The sequence below is a fragment of the Grus americana genome, chromosome 5 (genome assembly GCF_028858705.1).
Source record: "Grus americana isolate bGruAme1 chromosome 5, bGruAme1.mat, whole genome shotgun sequence".
Lineage (NCBI taxonomy): Eukaryota > Metazoa > Chordata > Aves > Gruiformes > Gruidae > Grus > Grus americana.
The window spans coordinates 21,913,450-21,932,988 of NC_072856.1; the positions used below are offsets into that span (position 1 = coordinate 21,913,450).

At 40.8% G+C, this 19,539-nt stretch overlaps 1 protein-coding gene across 10 annotated transcripts in view; it reads right to left on the reverse strand.

Annotated features, from left to right (window-relative positions):
* SLC1A2 (solute carrier family 1 member 2) overlaps positions 1-19,539 on the reverse strand; it is a 107,260-nt gene that overhangs the window by 32,886 nt on the left and 54,835 nt on the right. For 8 of the 10 annotated variants that reach the window (XM_054827379.1, XM_054827388.1, XM_054827383.1 and 5 more), the window contains 3 exons: positions 5,193-5,332; positions 2,359-2,511; positions 1,468-1,718 (listed from right to left, as the gene is read on the reverse strand). In XM_054827379.1, coding sequence (XP_054683354.1) covers positions 1,468-1,718; positions 2,359-2,511; positions 5,193-5,322 — 534 coding nt within the window. In that variant the 5' untranslated portion in view covers positions 5,323-5,332. Of the gene's footprint in view, positions 1-1,467; positions 1,719-2,358; positions 2,512-5,192; positions 5,333-8,876; positions 8,996-19,539 lie in introns of all 10 variants that reach the window. The other 2 variants (XM_054827381.1, XM_054827380.1) reach the window with 1 other exon arrangement.

Genomic DNA, 19,539 nt, shown 5'->3' on the forward strand with positions numbered 1-19,539 from the left:
CACTGGCAATTAGTTTGGAATCTGATGAAATTAAACATTGGAAAGCCAAAAAGCTCAGTAGCTTTTTTAACTAAGTTTAAAAAACAATCAATGGAATTAGTGATCCATAACTAATGAAGTGACCGGAACATTGATATTACACACACTGAAAATGCAATAAGGTTCCAAGAAAACTATCTGACATGGGTAGCTTAATTCTGGTCTCCTGCTTTTTGTCCCTGTGCCAAGAAATTTGACCACCTTCAATTCACCAGAAATTTAATTCTCCTCTCTTCCACAGTTCAGATGAGGGAAAGGAAAAAAAACATAAGCACTGTGTTCTCCCCTCACTCAGTTTCGCAAAAATATTTTTCACATTACGTGTGATGTTTAGCCACCCGCAGTTTGACCATGACTGACATTTCCACGATGATTTGGAAATATTGACAATGTTCTCTCTTTAAACCCCCAAGGACTATGTATTTTTATGTGGAAGCCCATGGAAGAAGTGAAGCAATCCAAGCCCTTTTGGCAGCTTATGTTGCCCTCCATTCTTCCAGCCTCCATGGCCTCTTCTCCCTTTCTCCCTTTCCCCTCTTCTCTTCACTTTATTCTTTGGCCATAACCACAGCTCCAGCTATCATGCCATTTCACATAGGAACAGTTAAGAACAGGTTTGGTAACAAACCCTGTTCCATAAAAAAAAAAAAAAAAAAAGGTCTGCATTATTGTCAAACAATTTAGTTGTAGGAAAAAGCAGCTTACACACAAGAAATATGCTTAAGCAGAAATTAGGAAGAATGCATTTTTCATTTATTTTACCCCTCAAAGTGAAGCTGTTTTGATTAAGCATTGGTGAAAAGCTTTTAGATAAAATTTTCTCCCTACAGAGGAAGTAACACACGGTGCAAGCATCCTTCTTTCCCAGCATTCTTCAAACCTGGCCTGATGGAGCCACCTGTAGGTGCGTCAGCCACTTGACTGTATTATCCCCACCTAGTCTGGACAATACAGCAATAGAAGTTATGATAGCTTGGGGTTTGGGGTACATTTCCACTGGCAACCACCTGGAATTAAGATCATTCTTATATTACAAATAGAGCATTGCAGAACCATCAGATCTGTAACTAATGACCAAGATCAAATTCAACCTGGGTGAAAGATCCCGTAATTCATCAGCTGTTCATCCCCAAGCCAGCATTCATGATTGTATATATTGTATAAAAAGTGAGGAAAAAAATTAAGTTTACTAAATAACAAACTAAAAATCATCATCTTTTAAACAATCTGTGAATTTAAATAATAACTACAACATAAAACAAAGCAGCTATAAATAATGTTCTTTCATTTACCTGCGCAAGACTTAAGACTTGTATTTCTCTCTGCGTCATCATTTCTGTCATTCACCTAAACAATGACATTAAGTCTACAGACATCCCTGGTAAGTAAAAGATATAAAAAATATTACCAAGGAGTAGAAGGATTTACCTGCTGAAAGCAAGCTTGGACTAGATTTTCAGGGAACAGGTTTCGGATCAGATCCAAGAAAGCATCCAGACTAGATACTTCATCATTCTTCTTCCCTTGACCGAGCTGTTTCTTGAGTTTCGGATTCCCTGGATGGATGGCTAAAACCAAAATCACACCCAGCACAGCAGCAATAATAGTGGTGGACATGTAGTAGACCATGGCTCTTGTACCCAATCGGCCACTTGCTTTAGCATCTAAACCAGATAGTCCTGCAGGTGTTTTATTTTAAGAAACAAACAAATATATTGAGACTCAATATCCAATTCAATAATCATCAAATAAAATCCTTTATAATTTGCAAAGTTTAATGACTGCTTATAGTTGCCTACTTTTGTTCTTGTAAAATTCTCACTACTGGATGCATTACTGAGGCTTCTCCCTCCAGTTCTTATGTGAACAATGTCTGCTGCTACTAATTTGAAGAGAACCATTTAAGATTCCATGTAACCGCAGAGGGGGCATTGAAAAATAGAGAAGATATCATAACATCTTTTGCCATTGATTGCTGCAAACTGGTCAAGGTCTGGCTGACATCACAGCTTTAAGAAGGCTAGGCTTGCTAGTGTCACACCATCTTATCTGCAAGGTCCAGTTGCAGAAGTAGGTGAAGCAGCGTATTAAGAAATTTCTGTTCGAGAAGGTAGTATGTGTGCATGTGTTTGAAAATAAATTCACTGGAGCATCTAGGTATTAAAGCAAATGAACTTAATTAGAAATTAACTCTGAAATACACATTGCAACTGCAAAATCCCTGACAGGATCACACTATTATTCTTCCTACATCATGAAAGCAAACCAGCTAATATCTGTAGCAAGCATCTTAAAGTATTTATGGCTAATAGATCTTACCTGTGATTAAACTGGAGATAATTAAAGGGAGGATCAGCATTTTTAGCATCCTCATAAGTATATCTCCTGGGAAGGCTATTAACATGATGATGTCAGGGTCAATAGGTGTTGCTAGACGAAGAAGACCCCCACACAGTGCACCCAGGATGACACCTGGAAGAAGAATAAAAAAGACCAGGTAGGTAACATAAATATACCTGAATGCACATTGATTTCCCAGAAGAACAGCCCAGAGGAAAACCAGTTACACAAGGCAGCTGATTTTTGGTGCAGAGATAGATTTTGGAAGGCTTCTGATTAATACAAGGCTGTAACACACTTACCATGTAACTCATGATTAAAGAGAAGGGGTCCTGATGTAGAATCTTCTGTCAGCTGAGATTATTCCTAATGTACTATTCTCCTTCTGCAAATAAAAATTTGCTGCAAACCACAACATTATTGAGGTTTACTAATACTGTGTAGGCCTTGCAATACATTGCAGGATAGTCAGTTTTAATTCATATCATGGTTCTACAGCTAGCAAAATTGAGGCACCAAGAGGTGAAGTGATTTATATAAGGCCATACAGAACTGACAGAAGAGCCAGGGTTAGGACCCAGCTCTTTGGACTACGACATCTAGCTTGCAACATAAGAATGGTACCACTTGAAGACAAAATTAGCATGAGCAGCTATTTTACAGCCTAAGAAAAACCCTGCAGGAAAGCTAGAATAGTCTTGTGAGAAAAACAGATTAAAGTTTGATTTGGGGTGTTTTGGAAGGGAGTGCCTGATCTGGAATACTGCACATATCATTGAACAAAACTTGATTCCTAGTACTCATTTGTTACTCCTTCCCTTTGATGGTCTGCATTATTTAGATTTTACAGAATTACAGAATGGTATGGGTTGGAAGGAATCTCTGGAGATCATCTAGTCCAACCCCCCTGCTAAAATAGATTCACCTAGAGCAGGTTGCACAGGATTGTGTTCAGGAGGCTTTTTAATATCTCCAGAGAAGGAGACTCTCTGGGCAGCCTGTTCCAGTGCTCAGTCACCCTCAGACTTAAGAAGTTTTTCCTTATATTGAGATGGAACTTCCTGTGTTCCAGTTTGTGCCCGTTGCCCCTTGTCCTGTCACTGGGCACCATTGAGAAGAGTCTGGCTGCTTCCTCTAGGCATCCACCCTTTAGATATTTATAAGCATTGATAAGATCCTCTCTCAATCTTCTCTTCTCCAGGCTAAACAGACCCAACTCTCTCAGCCTTTCCTCTTAAGAGAGATGCTCCAGTCCCATAATCATCTTTGTAGCCCTCCGATGGACATTCTCCTGTAGTTCTTCGTCTTGAACTGGGGAGCCCAGAACTGGACACAATATTCCAGATGTGGCCTCACCAGAGCAGAGGGGGAGGACAACCTCCCTTCACCTGCTGGCCACGCTCTTCTTAATGCAGCCCAGGATAGATACCATTGGCCTTCTTGGCTACAAGGGCACATTGCTGGCTCATGGAGAGCTTGTCGTCCACCAGGACTCCCAGGTTCTTCTGCACAGTGCTGCTTCCCAGCAGGTCAACCCCCTAACCTATACTGGTACCTGGGGTTATTGCCCCCTAGGTGCAGGACCCTACACTTGCCCTTGTTGAATTTCATTTGGTTCCTCTTTGCCCAATTCTCTGGTCTGTCCAGGTCTTGCTGAATGGCAGCACAGCCTTCTGGTGTGTCGGCCACTCTTCCCAGTTTAGTATCATCACCAAATTTGCTGAGAGTACACTCTGTCCCCTCATCCAGGTCATTGATGAATACGTTGAATCAGACCGGACCAAGCACTGACCCTTGAGGCACACCACTAGCTACAGACAGATTTGTACAGTGATAATACCCAAACCCCCTCTCTCAGAATTGAGGTTATTGAAGCATAGTCTAGGGAAAAAAGGCCATGTTTTACTTTCATAATATGATCTTTGTGAATGGATATTTTACGTTTACATCAAGGATGCCTTTGTTTTCCTGATCCCAAGCCCAAGTCTCAAGTGTAATAAAACTTGACAGCAAAGCCTGAGTTGTGGTTTGCAGCAACTATGACTCTTTGAAGTATCACTTTGATACAATAGAAAATATATACGTATTTAAAACTTTCTCTGGAACCGCATCAGGCACCTTCTAAAGATGATTCAAAGCAAATACTGTCTAAACACTTCAGCAGTATGGTTTTTGAAGGCTGAAAAATATGGATGTGAAATTTGCAGCTCAAGACCAGCTGCAGCTGGTCTTTCAAACAATAACAAAATAGAGTATGTCTATGAATTTGCTGCATTTGGCTGTTAGGCTTTCAGTGAAAAAGAAACAGGCAAAGAGCCAGTGAACCACAATAAAATGTCAAACTGTTCCATATTTGGAAGCTGCTAAAGCCAGAGGCAATATTCAGGATGAGATCACGGAGCACTGGCTTACAGCTACAGAGAGGGGGCCGAACCTTAAAAGCAGCAGAGCATTAACTGAGAGATAAAAAATGAAGGAAAAGGAATTTTGAAGAGTTTTTGTCTTTTTTCAAATAACTGAGAGAAAAAACGTGTAGTGCATTTAGTTTTACTGAATGACATTGATCTGACTGGCCTTGGGACTTGAGATCATACTCCATTCAAAACCAGATTCAGAATGTATCTCAGTGGTGTGGATTTGCTCTGTGTCAGTAATACCCTGCACACCTGAACTAAAGTGATAATGCTTATAGGCATCCTATTTAGTCTCTGGCTGCTCAGCTGGAACAGCTCATGACCACAGACAGGGTCTGTGGTACTACATGAACAAATACAGATACACACAGAATGTCCAGACCAGCAGATGTAGCTTACCGAACACAGTAAGAGTCAGGAGCAGATTCCTGTGGAGGGACTGACAGAACTGCACACATATGTTCCTGGATCTGTGCTCCACTGGGCTTAAATGACTTTCATGCATCCGCACTTCTACTTGCTTAGGCATATTGTTAGCACTAGAATAAAAAAATGAAAAATCAAGTGAAAGTTATAGCACAAGATGCCAAAAGTGAGGGGAAAGTCTGGATTGCTTCCATCGTATACAACTGGGGAATTTGATGCATATTCCATCACTTTCCACATTTCACAAACACTATATATTTACTACCCTGAAGAATTCTCTGAAATGGCAATGGTTTGTCTTTCTAAACATACAGCCTTTAAGGTATTTTGTTTGTGGTTCTCTCTCAAACAGTGGACATGTAAACAGAAATAATTCACTGGACACATCGTCCCAACTGTTTCATGGACTAAACTATTGGTCTTGAGCTGGAAAATTGTTTCCCCAAAGATCATGGCTGTCTAAAGTAGGAGAGATGGCTAAAAAACAAAGTTTCCCTTAGCAGGAAAATGCAGATTTTTAATACCTTATTTAATTCCAATTCAGGAAAAGAGTTTAAAAATGGGAATTTATTTGCAAAAAAAGCATTCCAGAATATTTGGATTGATCTTCCCAAAACATTTCATTTCAACGTTAACATTTTATTGTAATATAATCAGAATGCTGAGGTCAAAAGAATCTTAATCAACTTGGTTCCAATGAGACTTGAACAACTGCCATTGAAAATTAGTCAGAAAACTACGCATTCCCCAGTAAAACCTTTGGTTTCACTGAACTGGCATTGTTTAGAGGAAAAAGATTTGATCTTTAACTAACTCTGGTTTATATTTAAGTGACATGCACATGAGTGCAGGACTTTGAAAGCCTTGCCTCTAACTTTCTCAATGCCTGAGAAATCATTAGCAATAGACTCCTTTCTATATACAAAATATTAAAATGTACTTGAAAAAAATACTAAAAATACTACTATAAATAAAACAGTTTCCCTAAAAGTTAAGGCTGTCTACTTAAATATGAGAAATGGGTAAAGAATGAATTTTTTATTATCAAGAAAATATATAGTTTGAGATCTGGTCTTACACTAAATTAGGACAAGATTTTAGAAAAAGGAAAACAAATCTTCCTCTAAAACAGTAGACTGAGGTTTACAGACCTAAAACAGGTCTGAAAAGATATGTAAAGTTTTGATGTTCTCAGTACTAAACCATTTCCAGGGCATCAGAACTCTTTTTGTTATACATAGTACAGCTTGTTGTCTGCATAAAGTTTCTCAACAGAAATTTACAATTAGACCTGTAATAAGAAATCAGTCATTTTGATGCAAATAGTTCCATGATTTTCCCTTTCAAAGTGAAATGGCATTTCTTTCCAATACATTTGGTTGTTAAAAAAGTAGCACCGCCAAAAAATGCATTAGAGGATACATTTTTTTCTTAAGGGGGAAAAAACTCTTCAAGTGTTGTACTTTTTATTTTGTGCCTTTTTAAATATTTTACAATGCTGGCTGCAATGAAATGTACTGCTAATGGTGAAATAACAAACAAAAGTATCAGCGCACATTCTGAGAGTTTCAACAAGGCATGCCTATTTCTTGAAGACTTATGAATGCAAGTATCAGAGATACATAAGGATTAGTCAAGAGATAATGTGCATAGCAGTCATTTGAGGAATTATGAGAAAGATGAGAAAGTGTCTGCACTTTTCATGCACATGGGCCACAAAGTCATGAAATCACTGGTGGAAGCGTGCCACAAAATCAAGGAACTTGGGATCCAAACTTTGCAACAGGGGATTACATCTAGTTTCACTTGCTCTGTGAACACAAACATGTAACTTATTTAGATCTACTATTCACTACAGGTTGATTGTATATTCCTTTGAAACTTTGAAATATGGACAGCTGAAAGTAATTCAAAAGAAAACCTTACAGGCTCTTCCATTAGCAAATAATTAGGCAGAACTGGAATGGATCAGTAAACAGAAGCACTTGATGATGTTATATGTCTTTCTAGGATTTACCTTTGGGCTAAGTTAAGTCTGGTTTCCTGGACCCTTTCCCACCTGACATCATGCCTATAGCTTCACACTGTCGAAAGGAAAGCCACCTCACAAAAATATGCTTCCTCAGCTATAGGCCTTTTCTCTAATTCATGGACAACGGAAGCATACCATTCCCCTGACACCGCTGCTGAAATAAGTCCTCCCATGGAGAAGCAGGTCTCTGGTCCTGCTCTTGTTTTCAAGCCTTATTTCTATGCTTATCCATTTCTAAGCGACAGCATGGTGTTTGCTGGCCAGATCCCCCTTCCACTCCAAGTCAGGTCAGCATACAAACAAAGGTTCATCAAGGGAGGGGATGGTGGACCTGCTCACACAGCTGCAGTTACTACTTCAGGACTATACCCCAAATGAATCAAAGCCAGCCCTGCTTGAGGTGGTCAAACAACTACCTTCTTTGAAATTTCAGCCATGTAAAACATAGATATCCAAATACCTTCTGAGAAGAGAAGGAAATGAGGACACAAAGCTCTTTAAGGACATTCCTAAATTTCCAGGAATTTAATACCATATCGTGTGCTTCCCTCAAGTGTAAAATACGGGTTTTACATTCTCCAGCTCTTCAAGATTGTAAGTGAACCTTCAGCATGGACTGAAATTCTGATTGGTACTTTATTTTTAAGAAAAAGACCCAATACTAAAATATGCTAACCATGCAGATTTGTTACAAAAAACATTGACAGATTAATATCATCACATTAAAAATGTTACCACAAAGGATAATAATCTAAGCATTTCCACTGTTACCACTGCTCTTAGCAATGAGATTTTTATCACCAGAACAAAGTATTGTTCCAGGCTTTTGAGTATGTTAGGGGGGGGAGGGAGAGGAGGGGAAACAATAATGAAATAAAAATCTTCTGCGAAGGATAAGCTTCTTGTGTAGTACGTGACAAAACCAATATTTTACACCCGAAATTTTCTATCCAATTACTAGAAGATTAAAATCTGTTTGACCTCCGAATCATGGAAATGAACTTTTATCTTATGGGCTGAGTCATCCTGCTTGTGCTGGTTTTGTGCCTCTATTTGCATCTTGCAACCTATATTTAGCTCCAGAAGAATGCAGAACTTTTCACACCTGAAACCTGCAAATCACACAATGGCATAACTGCAGGAAGTTCCTATTGAAGCCAATGGAAGATGCACAGATGTAAGTTAGGGCAAAATCTGGGCCCTTATGGACCAGATCCTTCTGGATCTGTCCTGCTCCTCTGCTGTCTGTCACTGACATTAGTGCATGCTCGCATGCACAGCTTACTATGAAATACACTCTACTCTGCCAAGGCAATATGTAAGTGCTATGTTAAAGCATGCAGGGAAGGGGCTTAAATATGTATAAGGCTTTCTTGTGCTTCAGATTTTCTTGCTGAAGGAAAAAATTAATGCATGTCAGAGTGGAGCTTGACTGCACCCCAAATCAGTGCTGGGACTAAAATGCAGAGCCATAAGGGTACCAACAACATGAGCCCCTCCTACACAACACGAATACTGCTAATATAATCTCTATGTTAATGGTACCTCTGTACATAGGTAAGTATCGCAAAACAGTGCAGAATGGATTTTAGCAGCTGTGAACTTTCAAACATGCAAATGATTACCTTGGTTAAACAAATCATTGTTCCACTGCGCTGAGCTTCTGTGGCTATTCAAACAAATGAAGCATTCTGAATGCTCGTCTGAAACCCATCAGACCAAGACCTCTTTTAGTCTAACTTCACTGAAACGAAAACATGATAATATAAATTAATTCTGCTCATTATTTTCATATGTCATAGTGACAAGCAGCCAAACAGCTAAGCTCCAAAATAGGCCCACAGAGAACTGCGAGAACTGAGACCTTCAAAGAAGATAATATTTGCTGTCAACTACAGGTGCTTGAACACATTGACAGGACTTACGAAAAAATGAACCAAATATTGGAAAATGTGTACTCACATGAAAAAACAAAACACATGAAACTGCACATACCAAGAGTTAGACATATGTGGTGGCTTTTGAATGATTATGATCTTCTGCCTCACTGTGACCTATCTTTCTCCCTTTTGAGGCAGCATTTATCCCTAGAAAAGGAGAGGAACTCATTTGAGCCCAGGAAATTTGATTTTTATTTACCTTAGGAGAGTACAGAAGTGTCTCAAAGTGAACACAATCTGTATTTTCACCAACTTCAAATATGCTCTGTTCTGCCAAGGCAATATGTAAGTGCATTAATAGAAATGAGTATCAGATTTAAATTGCAATTTTAATGTCTTTTAAGCAAAGAAACAACCTCTTGCCTGCATATTCAAGAAGTTATCTACTTGGTCTCTCCATTGTCCCTCATCCCCACAGTATGCACAAAGCACAAGCAAAAAATCTGTCCATAAGCATTTGATTTTAAATTATCTGAATATTTACAGCTAGTTTTACATATGAGATACACATTATACACATTATTTTACCTCCCTCTGGGAAAGTCTGCTGTTATATTTCTTTTCAACTGCTCTTTTCTTTCTCATTCACACTGAAGTTTCTAGGACTAAAAGGATGGAAAAATGATTTGCTGCTTTTCCTTGGTTACCAAATATAACTCCTTTCCTCACAAAAGTTACAGGTTAACAATTTACACTGTGCTCGAGTGACAATGCCCTTTTATTTTCAGTCAGTTTGGGGGGAAAGATCTCTACATCTCTCAAATGCTTACCCAGCTTGGCATAAACCTAGAGCAGAGACTAGAGAGAAAAAATAATCTTTCATCTAAATGAAAGATGTAGGCAAAGATCACAAGGCTAATGAAAACAGATGCTGTGGACAGGGTAAATTAGCAGAGACTGTGTTTAATCTGTAGTTCCGCTGTGCCAATTAATCAAGCAGGTAATTCTCACTATAAAAGTCTGCTTTGGTTAGTGCTGTCTAGAGATTAATTTGGTCTCTAGTTTTGGGAGATGGTGAGCTGTTTAGAGGAGAGCATCTTGTTAGCACAGTAAATGGCTATTTTAGAGTAGGGCAACAAAATGAAGATGATCATATTTTTGGGGGAGCTGGCAAAATAGTTCTTGGATGTTTATTGAGGGTTATTTAGTAGAGATTCAGGGTTTCAGCAAAATATTTAGGTAAGATTTAAGGAAATAGCATTTTCTTCCTGGAATATCATGAGTAAAGTACTAGTTTATGTTTTGTAGCAATTACTTCAACCTAGGTAGCAAGAGCTATTCTTGAGAAAGCCACCTTGGACAGACTGGCTTAAGTTTCAGTTCAGGGTCTAAGAGCTAGATGTCTGCCGTCAAACCAAGCACTGCTCTCCTCTGAAGCAATGAGTAAACAACAGACATGAATGTCAGCACTTGTTCAGGTGTTCCTAGGAGGACTGGCCTTCTTAAGGAGAAAAAAAAAGGGAAGGTGGGCCATGTAGAAAGTTGAACTAGCTTTCTTGACCTCAGAATAAAAAGTGAACAAGCTGCAAATGTCTTCTTGCCAATCACCTAATACTCAGACAGGTAGTTCAAATGCAGTTGAAAAGTCATGGCAAAAATGGTATCACTAAGTTTGGTGCATAGTAATCTTGGTGAATCCTCACTGACGGAGCTTGTCCTAGCAGTCAGTGGAATTGTATGGGAGTAAATGAGAGCTTAATCTGTGCTGAAAGATATTTGTTAGCAGCAAGACTTGGATCAGAGTTCATCTCTTCCCCTTTCCCTGGAGTGACAATGTAACACCGATGATTCAGGATCAGGTGCCATGTTTACCATGAAGAGGGAGTATGGATCTGTTCCATGCAACACGATCAGCTTACTCCTACCCCATATGTAGGGAAGGGCCTACTCTGGTTGCTAGATAAAAGACAAATGACTAGAAAAACTTATGGAACATCACCAAGACAAAGAGATTTCACTATCTAGATGCGAGGAGTCTGGACTGTCTGCCACAAGTCTTTTCAAATTAGGGATCAAGCATCAGCTTACCAAGAAACTTCTAGTTTGAGTTGAAATAGAGTTGTCTGTCTGCTTAATTGCATCAAGACAACAGCTGCTGAGCTTCTTTTGGGAGACAGCCTGGGACTATAGTGTTCCACGTGTCACGGCACATGGGGGTTTGTTTTCTTAGATTAGATATATTTTTCAAACCACAGCGGAGCTGGTAAAGCTCATCATATACAGGCACAACATGACAGGTCATGCAGATGAAATACCTAAAATACTTTTATTGTGCACATTGGCTTTAGCATCACTCCTGCTATGTGATGTCCAGTTGTTAAATGTTGTATTTTATTTACATCAATAAAATATTCTGCTCAGGTCTCAGCCTCTTCACACAAATAAAGAAAATGCAAACCCAAACATACAAAAGTACTACAAACAAGAGTAACATAAGCTTTAGTCTGCATTAACAGGGTTTATTTTAAGCCTCTTGCTGCCACTAAACCCTTCTTTTTAACTGCATTATGTAGGGTTTTTTCTTGTCATTTGTAAGACATTAATGAATTCTGAGTGGAGATTTTACCATGGAGCCTGATTTGGCCCAGGGATTGGTATTACAAAGAACACCCTGAAGCATGACTTGCCTTTTTGCAGTGGGAGAAGAACTTTTCTCCCTGGATCATTTTACAACCATGTTGTTTCCTCTGAGTTAGCATTTAGTATACATTCTGTGAGTTTAACATAATCATATGAGTGAGTTTCATCATAATCATATCAGGACAACCAAGTGATCAGGCCCAGTCAGCATGGGCTCATAAAAGGCAGTTCCTGCTTGACCAACTTGATCGTCTTCTACGACAAGGTGACCTGCTTAGTGGATGAGGGCAAGGCTGTGATTGTTGTCTACCTTGACTGTAGTAAAGCCTTTGACACCATTTCCCACAGCATTCTCCTGGAGAAACTGGCTGCTCATGGCTTGGATGGGCGTACACTTCACTAGGTAAAAAACTGGCTGGATGGCCAGGCCCAAAGAGTTGTGGTGAATGGAGTTAAATTCAGCTGGTGGCTGGTCACAAGTGGTGTTCCCCAGGGCTCAGTATTGGGGCCAGTTCCATTTAATATCTTTATCAATGATCTGGATGAGGGGATTGAGTGCACCCTCAGTAAGTTTGCAGATGACACCAAGTTGGATGGGAGTGTTGATCTGCTTGAGGGTAGGAAGGCTCTACAGAGGGATCTGGACAGGCTGGATCGATGGGCTGAGGCCCATTGTATGAGGTTCAACAAGGCTCAGTGCCGAGCTCTGCACTTGGGTCGTAACAACCCCCTGCAACGCTACAGGCTTGGGGAAGAGTGGCTGGAAAGCTGCCTGGCAGAAAAGGACCTTGGGATGTTGCTCAACAGCTGACTGAATGTGAGCCAGCAGTGTGCCCAGGTGGCCAAGAAGGCCAACAGCATCCTGGCTTGTATCAGAAAGAGTGTGGCCAGCAGGACTAGGGGAGTGATTGTCCCCCCTGTACTGAGCACTGGTGAGGCCACACCTCGAGTGCTGTGTTCAGTTTTGGGCCCCTCCCTACAAGAAAGACATTGAGGTGCTGGAGCATGTCCAAAGAAGAGCAATGAAGCTGGTGAAGGATCTAGAGCACAAGTCCTTTAAGGAGCAGCTGAGAGAACTGGGGTTGTTCTGGAGTTGTCTGGAGAAAAGGAGGCTGAGGGGAGACCTCATTGTTCTCTAGAACTACCTGAAAGGAGGTTGTAGGCAGGTGGGTGTTGGTCTCTTCTCCCAAGTAACAAGTGATAGGAAGAGAGGAAATGGCCTCAAGCTGTGCCAGGGGAGATTTAGATTGGATGTTAGGAAAAATTTCTTCACCATAAGGGTTGTCAATCATTGGAACAGGCTGCCCAGGGAAGTGGTTGAGTCACCATCCCTGGAGGACATGTAGATGTGGTGCTTAGGGACATGGTTTAGTGATGGACTTGGCTGTGTTAGGTTAATGGTTCAACTCGATGATCTTAAGCGTCTTTTCCAACCTAAATGATTCTATGATGCTATGATTCTATATTTAAATAATTGACCAGTAGCATCCTTACTGAATCTGCAGGGAAGAGTCTTCTACATGAACCCACTCCTGCCTCTCAATTAGTTTGCAGTTACATGTATCTCTTTCTTCTGATTTTTTAAAAATTCTGTTCCATGAGGTCACTTAGGAAAACCACTTTTCATGATCTACCTGAATTTGCAATCTTTGAAGTTAGGCTCCTTCTGTTTGCATTTTTAAAACCCTACTAGAATTAGTAGAGTTTTCTGCTCACTAAATGCTTCCTTTAACACTTTCTCCAGCTTTTGAATCTCACTCAGGAAGCTTTATTGTACAGTGGAGAAAGGGTAGCCTAGAGGCCATTTGAAAGCAGGAGTAAAGGAAAATAAAGTATAACACAACACAATTTTTTTATAAGCACATGGTCCTTTTTTACATATCTATCCAGGTCTTTCCACAAATACTTATCACCATGGAGCAGAGACTTCCTTTTTTTTTTTTCCCTTTTTTTTTTTTCCTGGGGTTTCTTTATGTCTGATTGACTAATGTATTGACTTATGTATTAATTGGGCTGCAGCAATACATCTGAACAATAAGAAAGAGAAGTAAAAGTTATGGATCCACCGGGCAAGAAGGAATTGTTTTCTACTCACAGTCACACATCCTGTGTATGTCCGCATACATGGCTTTGAATAATCTCTTCAGACAGACTGCAAAGCATGGATAAAGCCTCTTCCTGTGCAAGATTTTTCCTATTAACTTGCAAATTAAATTTTATATAGCATTTTATGGCATAAAAAAAAATGAGTCCCTATGGAGAGGTTGTGAACTAAAGTTCACTTGTCACGGAACCCTGCACCATAAACCACATGAAGCCAACAAATCACATTGAGTCACACTGGTTAGAAAGAAGGTAACTGTATTTTACACAAACAGTTATGTAACTGAATACCTAGAAACGCTTTGGGAGTGCCAGGCAGGCAGAGGAGAAAGCAATTAGGATAACACCTAAGTGTTTGAAAGGAAGAAAGACGGAAATTTCTGCAATAAATTGGAAAAAGGAGATGTGTAACACCAACTCTCTACCCACTGTGTGGTGGATCTGATGGTAGGGAGCCACAGGAAGCTTTGAAGGTAGCCTTCCACCAGGCAGCCATGAACCCACTGGCTGCAGGACCCCACAAAGCAGTGCCTTCAGGCATCTCTTACCTAGTCATATGAAAACCTGATTTTTACACTTCAAAGAGAGTGTGTGTTGGAGTGTCTATGTGTGGGCATGCTAGTGAGTTAACTAACTTTCTAACTTAGTGGCATGACACAGCCTGACAGAAAGAGATTAAGTTACAGTTTCTAAGAAGAAAGCCAAGGTAGTTATCCAGACCTCATGCAAGACAGATGTCCTGTGGATTTCCATGGTCCTTAGCAAGGAAGATCCCCAGCACTACACTGGGACAAAAGTTTTAGTGATCGGAAATCCACTCCTTGCAGAAATATCTGAAAGACCCAAAGGTGCTTCTTGTGTCTGCACGCACTGACCAGTCTACAAAGTGGAGCGAGCGACCCAAGACTTATGTTACACTCCTCTCCTTGTGAGCATCTCCAGGGTCAAATAGAATCATAGAATCATAGAATGGTTTGGGTTGGAAGGGACCTTAAAGATGACCTAGTTCCAACCCCCCTGCCATGGGCAGGGACACCCTCCACTACTCAAAGGGTCATCCAACTCACTTCCAGGGATGGGGCATCCACAACTTCTCTGGGCAACCTGTTCCAGTGCCTCATCACCCTCACAGTAAAGAATTTCTTCCTAATATCTAATCTAAATCTACCCTCTGACAGTTTAAAGCCATTACCCCTTGTCCTATCACTACATGTCCTTGTAAACAGTCCCTCTCCAGTTTTCTTGTAGGCTCCTGTATCAGGTTTGCATGGCAAGGTTTTGGTAGCGGCAGGGGAGCTACAGGGGTGGCTTCTGCAAGACATTGCTAGAAGCTTCCCCTAGGTCCGACAGAGCCAATGCCAGTTGGCTCCAAGATGGACCCGCCGCTGGCCAAGGCCAAGCCCATCAGCGATGGTGGTTAGCACCTCTGTGATAACATAGTTAAGGAGGGGAAAAAGTTTCGTGGGAGCTTTTGCAGCCAGAGAGAGGAATGAGAAGATGTGAGAAAGTCTGCAGACACTAAGGTCAGTGAAGAAGAAGGGGGAGGAGGTGCTCCAGGCGCCAGAGCAGAGATTCCACCTGCAGCCCATGGAGGACCCCACGCCGGAGCGGGTGGAGGCACCCAAAGGAGGCTGTGACCCCATGGGAAGCCCACACTGGAGCAAGCTCCTGGCAGGACCCGTGGACGCACGGAGACAGGAGCCCACGCCAGAGCAGGTTTGCTGGCAGGACTTGTGACCCTGTGGGGGACCCACGCTGGAGCAGTCTGTTCCTGAAGGTCTGTAACCTGTGGAAGAGACCCACGCTGGAGCAGTTCATGAAGGACTGTAGCCCATGGGAAGGACTCACGTTGGAGAAGTTTGTGGAGACAGGAGTGGGAAGGACCCCACGCTGGAGCAGGGGAAGAATGTGAGGAATCCTCTCCCTGAGGAGGAAGGAGCGGCAGAGACGTGTGATGAACTGATTGCAACCCCCATTCCCTGTCCCCCTGTGCCGCTGGAGGAGACAGGATAGAGAAATCAGAAGTGCAGTTGAGCCCAGGAAGAAGGGAGGGGTGGGGGGAGGTATTTTAAGATTTGGTTTTATTTCTCATTGCTCTATGCTTGATAATACATTAGATGAATTTTTTTTTCTAAGCTGAGTGTGTTTTGCCCATGACGATAATTGGTGAACGATCTCTCCCTGTCCTTATCTCAACCCTCGAGCCTTTCATTATACTTTTTCTCCTCTGTCCAGCTGAGGAGGGGAGTGATAGAGCAGCTCTGGTGGGCACCTGACCTCCAGCCAGAGTCAACCTACCACAGCCCCCTTTAGGTACATGAAGGCTGCTATAAGGTCTCCCCGGAGCCTTCTCTTCTCCAGGCTGAACAATCCCAGCCTGTCTTCACAGCAGAGGTGCTCCAGCCCCCAGTCATCTTCATGCTCTGGAATCTCTCCAACAGCTCCATGTCTTTCTTGTACTGGGGACTCCAGAGCTGGGCACAGTACTTTAAGTGGGGTCTCATGAGAGTGGAGCAAAGGGGCAGAATCACCTCCCTCGACCTGCTGGTCACGCTTCTTTTGATGCAGCCCAGGATACGGTTCGCTTTCTGGGCTGCAAGTGCACATTACTGGCTCATGTTGAGCTTCTCATCCACCAACATCCCCAAGTCCTTCCCCTCAGGGCTGCTCTCAATCCATTCTCCACCCAGCCTGTAGTTGTGCTTGGGATTGCGCCGACCCATGTGCAGGACCTTGCACTTGGCCTTGTTGAACTTCATGGTGTTCATACAGATCCACCTCTCAAGCCTGTCAAGGTCCCTCTGGATGACATCCCTTCCCTCTAGCTTGTTAACCGCACCACACCGCTTGGTGTCATTGACAAACTTGCTGAGGGTGCACTCAATACTCTCAAGACCTGGTTTACAATAACACTTACGATGGTTTACAAGTAACATTGACTTGGTAGAGATTAGCTGTTGTTTGTAGGAAGACAGAATTTGTAATACAGCTCACATTTTAGCAGACAAAGAAAAAGCTTCCATAATTTTTCCTATTTGCCAAGATCTGGACACGAACCTTTTTTTAACAAGTCTTTAAATTTGGCACTGACTTATCTATGTGAAGCTCTGGCTCTGTTTATTTACTATCTCTGCTTTTCTGATCCTGAATCTCAAATTTAATCAACCTAAAAAGCAAATCCCATGATGACATGGCAAAGATTCAGATGTACTCTAAATTTCAGACCTTAAAGGGATAACAGTTCTTTGTGGAAGGAGGGCTGCCAGTTTGTTTCTTGTTTGGAATAAACATGGTGCATTTCTATCTACAGAGATTGGATTCTATTCATCACCCAGAGTCTAAAGCAAGAAAGTGTGTTTTAAACCATACAGTATAATACCTACCATAAAAATGATCATTTATTTATGTAATGATGTGCACGTGGAATATCTTTTTTAACTGACTGATTTCTGATGGGGCTTTATAGTGGTGTAACAACCTGGGAACTTACATGCTTCATTACTCCAGAATTATGCATTGAGGCTGAGATGATTGATGAGTAATAGAATTAAGGATGAGTCATATTATTATTATGGCAAAGGATATAATAATGATGTGCTTTGTGCAAAAAATTATCTACTTATGTGCTCAGAAACTCAGAGACAAGTCAAATCATGATCTTGCATTTGCTTCTACCTGGGGTGTGCCAGGTAGCACAAAGAAAAAGGCTATGAAATGATTGGGGATTAACATAGTTTCAAGGGGACTGGGCAAAGATTAAGCCAGTGAGAATGTGAGATCAGAAACCTAGCAGCTCCTAGACATGCTGGCTAGGGACAAAAAAGGAGTAGAAGTGTGTGGGGTTTTTTAATTCAGAGTAGTTCACAGAAAGGCAGACTGAACAAGGAGCTCTGATTGAGATAGATAGTAAGAATTAATTTGCTCATGATAATGGGAAACAAAATGCAAGTTCTCCTATAAATTTATTTCTTGAGTGATGGCTCTTGAAACACTTTTTCCTGTGGTAAATTCTCACAGGTTTGTCACTGAAAGCAGCTACATCAGTGATTCTGGACCACATTACTCACACAGAACAAGTTTCTAGTGGTTACATAAATCCTCATGGCTAGATTGGTGCATCAGAGCTCTACAATTAAGTAAGTCTTAACTAAATCTAAACACAGTTATTGGCATTCATCTAGACACCATTCAGGATAAAAAGACCCAATCTTAACTGCTTAATTTTTTTCTCACCAAATCTATATATTAACCATTTATTAACAAAAGTATGGTATGTGTCAATGAGCAGAAAAAATAAAAAAAAGAGGAAAACCCTCCTTGCCTCTCCCATAATGACTATTGTACTTGGTGTCCACTTTGAAAGTTGCCTGTAGTTTTGAAAGCAGCATGGAAGTACCCATCAGATGCAGTAGGAGTCTTATTAATGCTGTGCTGTAATGAAGTGCTGTAAACTTCCAGGTGATTTCAGAAAAACACAGCTACAAAGTATCTTTCAACTGAATATAGTGACCACAGATGATGCTACTTTAACCTGCAAAAAGAAGTTCCCTCTCATACCAAAGCTGCTTCTTTTCCAATATGCTCTGGAAGCTATATGTCCAACTAGTTGCTTCTCGAAGTACTAAAAAAACCTTCTGTTTGTAAATGTTTTCTGAGAAGTGACTGGATAGTACTGTGTAGTTACACACATTCAACCAGAAAAACTAGAAAAATCAAGATGGGAAGAAAAAAAAAAAAAAAATCAGAGCTCCTTTCCAACTTCCAGTGGCTGAAGTCTGAGATAGCTGACCCTTCACATTTTCAGTATTTTCCTCTAAACTCCATAAAGGGCACAAACAGGTCCAAGCTTGACTAGACTTCAGATAGCCTTAATAAAAAGCAACCAATTCACTAAAAAATGCATTCAGTTCCATGGGATGTTTGTCAATGAGCCAGCACATAACATTGGATCCAGGACTAACTGTCCTAAAACATTTCTCAGTGCTTTCTGTGGGGGAAATCTCTTGTCCAGAAAGTACTGAGGACAGAGTTAGAAACTGCTTGCACAAAGAGCAACTACTAAGGAGACTGCAAGAAAACAGTTGAATTTCTATCCAGAAAATATCAGAATTTGTATTAGTGTATGGAAACTCAAAGTCCCAATTTGCTCCTATGTACCTTAAAAGATGTTAATTCTGCTTTGACTATAGATAATAGTGTTTCTCAGCTGTTCTCCAAAATCTGACTTACAAGGAAATTTTAAACAACTATAAAGCTAATTTACCACTGCAATCTCTGAGTGCCAGAAACCTCTATGACAGTGCAGAGGTCTCATAGCATAACATTATAAACAGACTATATTTGTTCACCAGTACAATGTTATCTCACAAGCTGAAAAACAAAAAAGACATTTTAAGCTTTTTGTCTCACCATATGGCATATTCCATCTTAAAATGCATCCTGTTCAAGAAACTTCTAGTCATTCTTTTCTCTTAATAATTTTGGGGTTTTTTTTTCCAGACTCCCTGCTTCTCTTTTTATGCCAATACACTTTTATTATAGCCAGACACTCAGATTGCTTTAATCATAACTATTGCTCCAACAAAATTGTTTTGGCCAAACTCTGCTCATGTTCCTTGAAAACAGTCTCACCAAAAATTACTTGGACTGGGCCCTGAAAAATCAA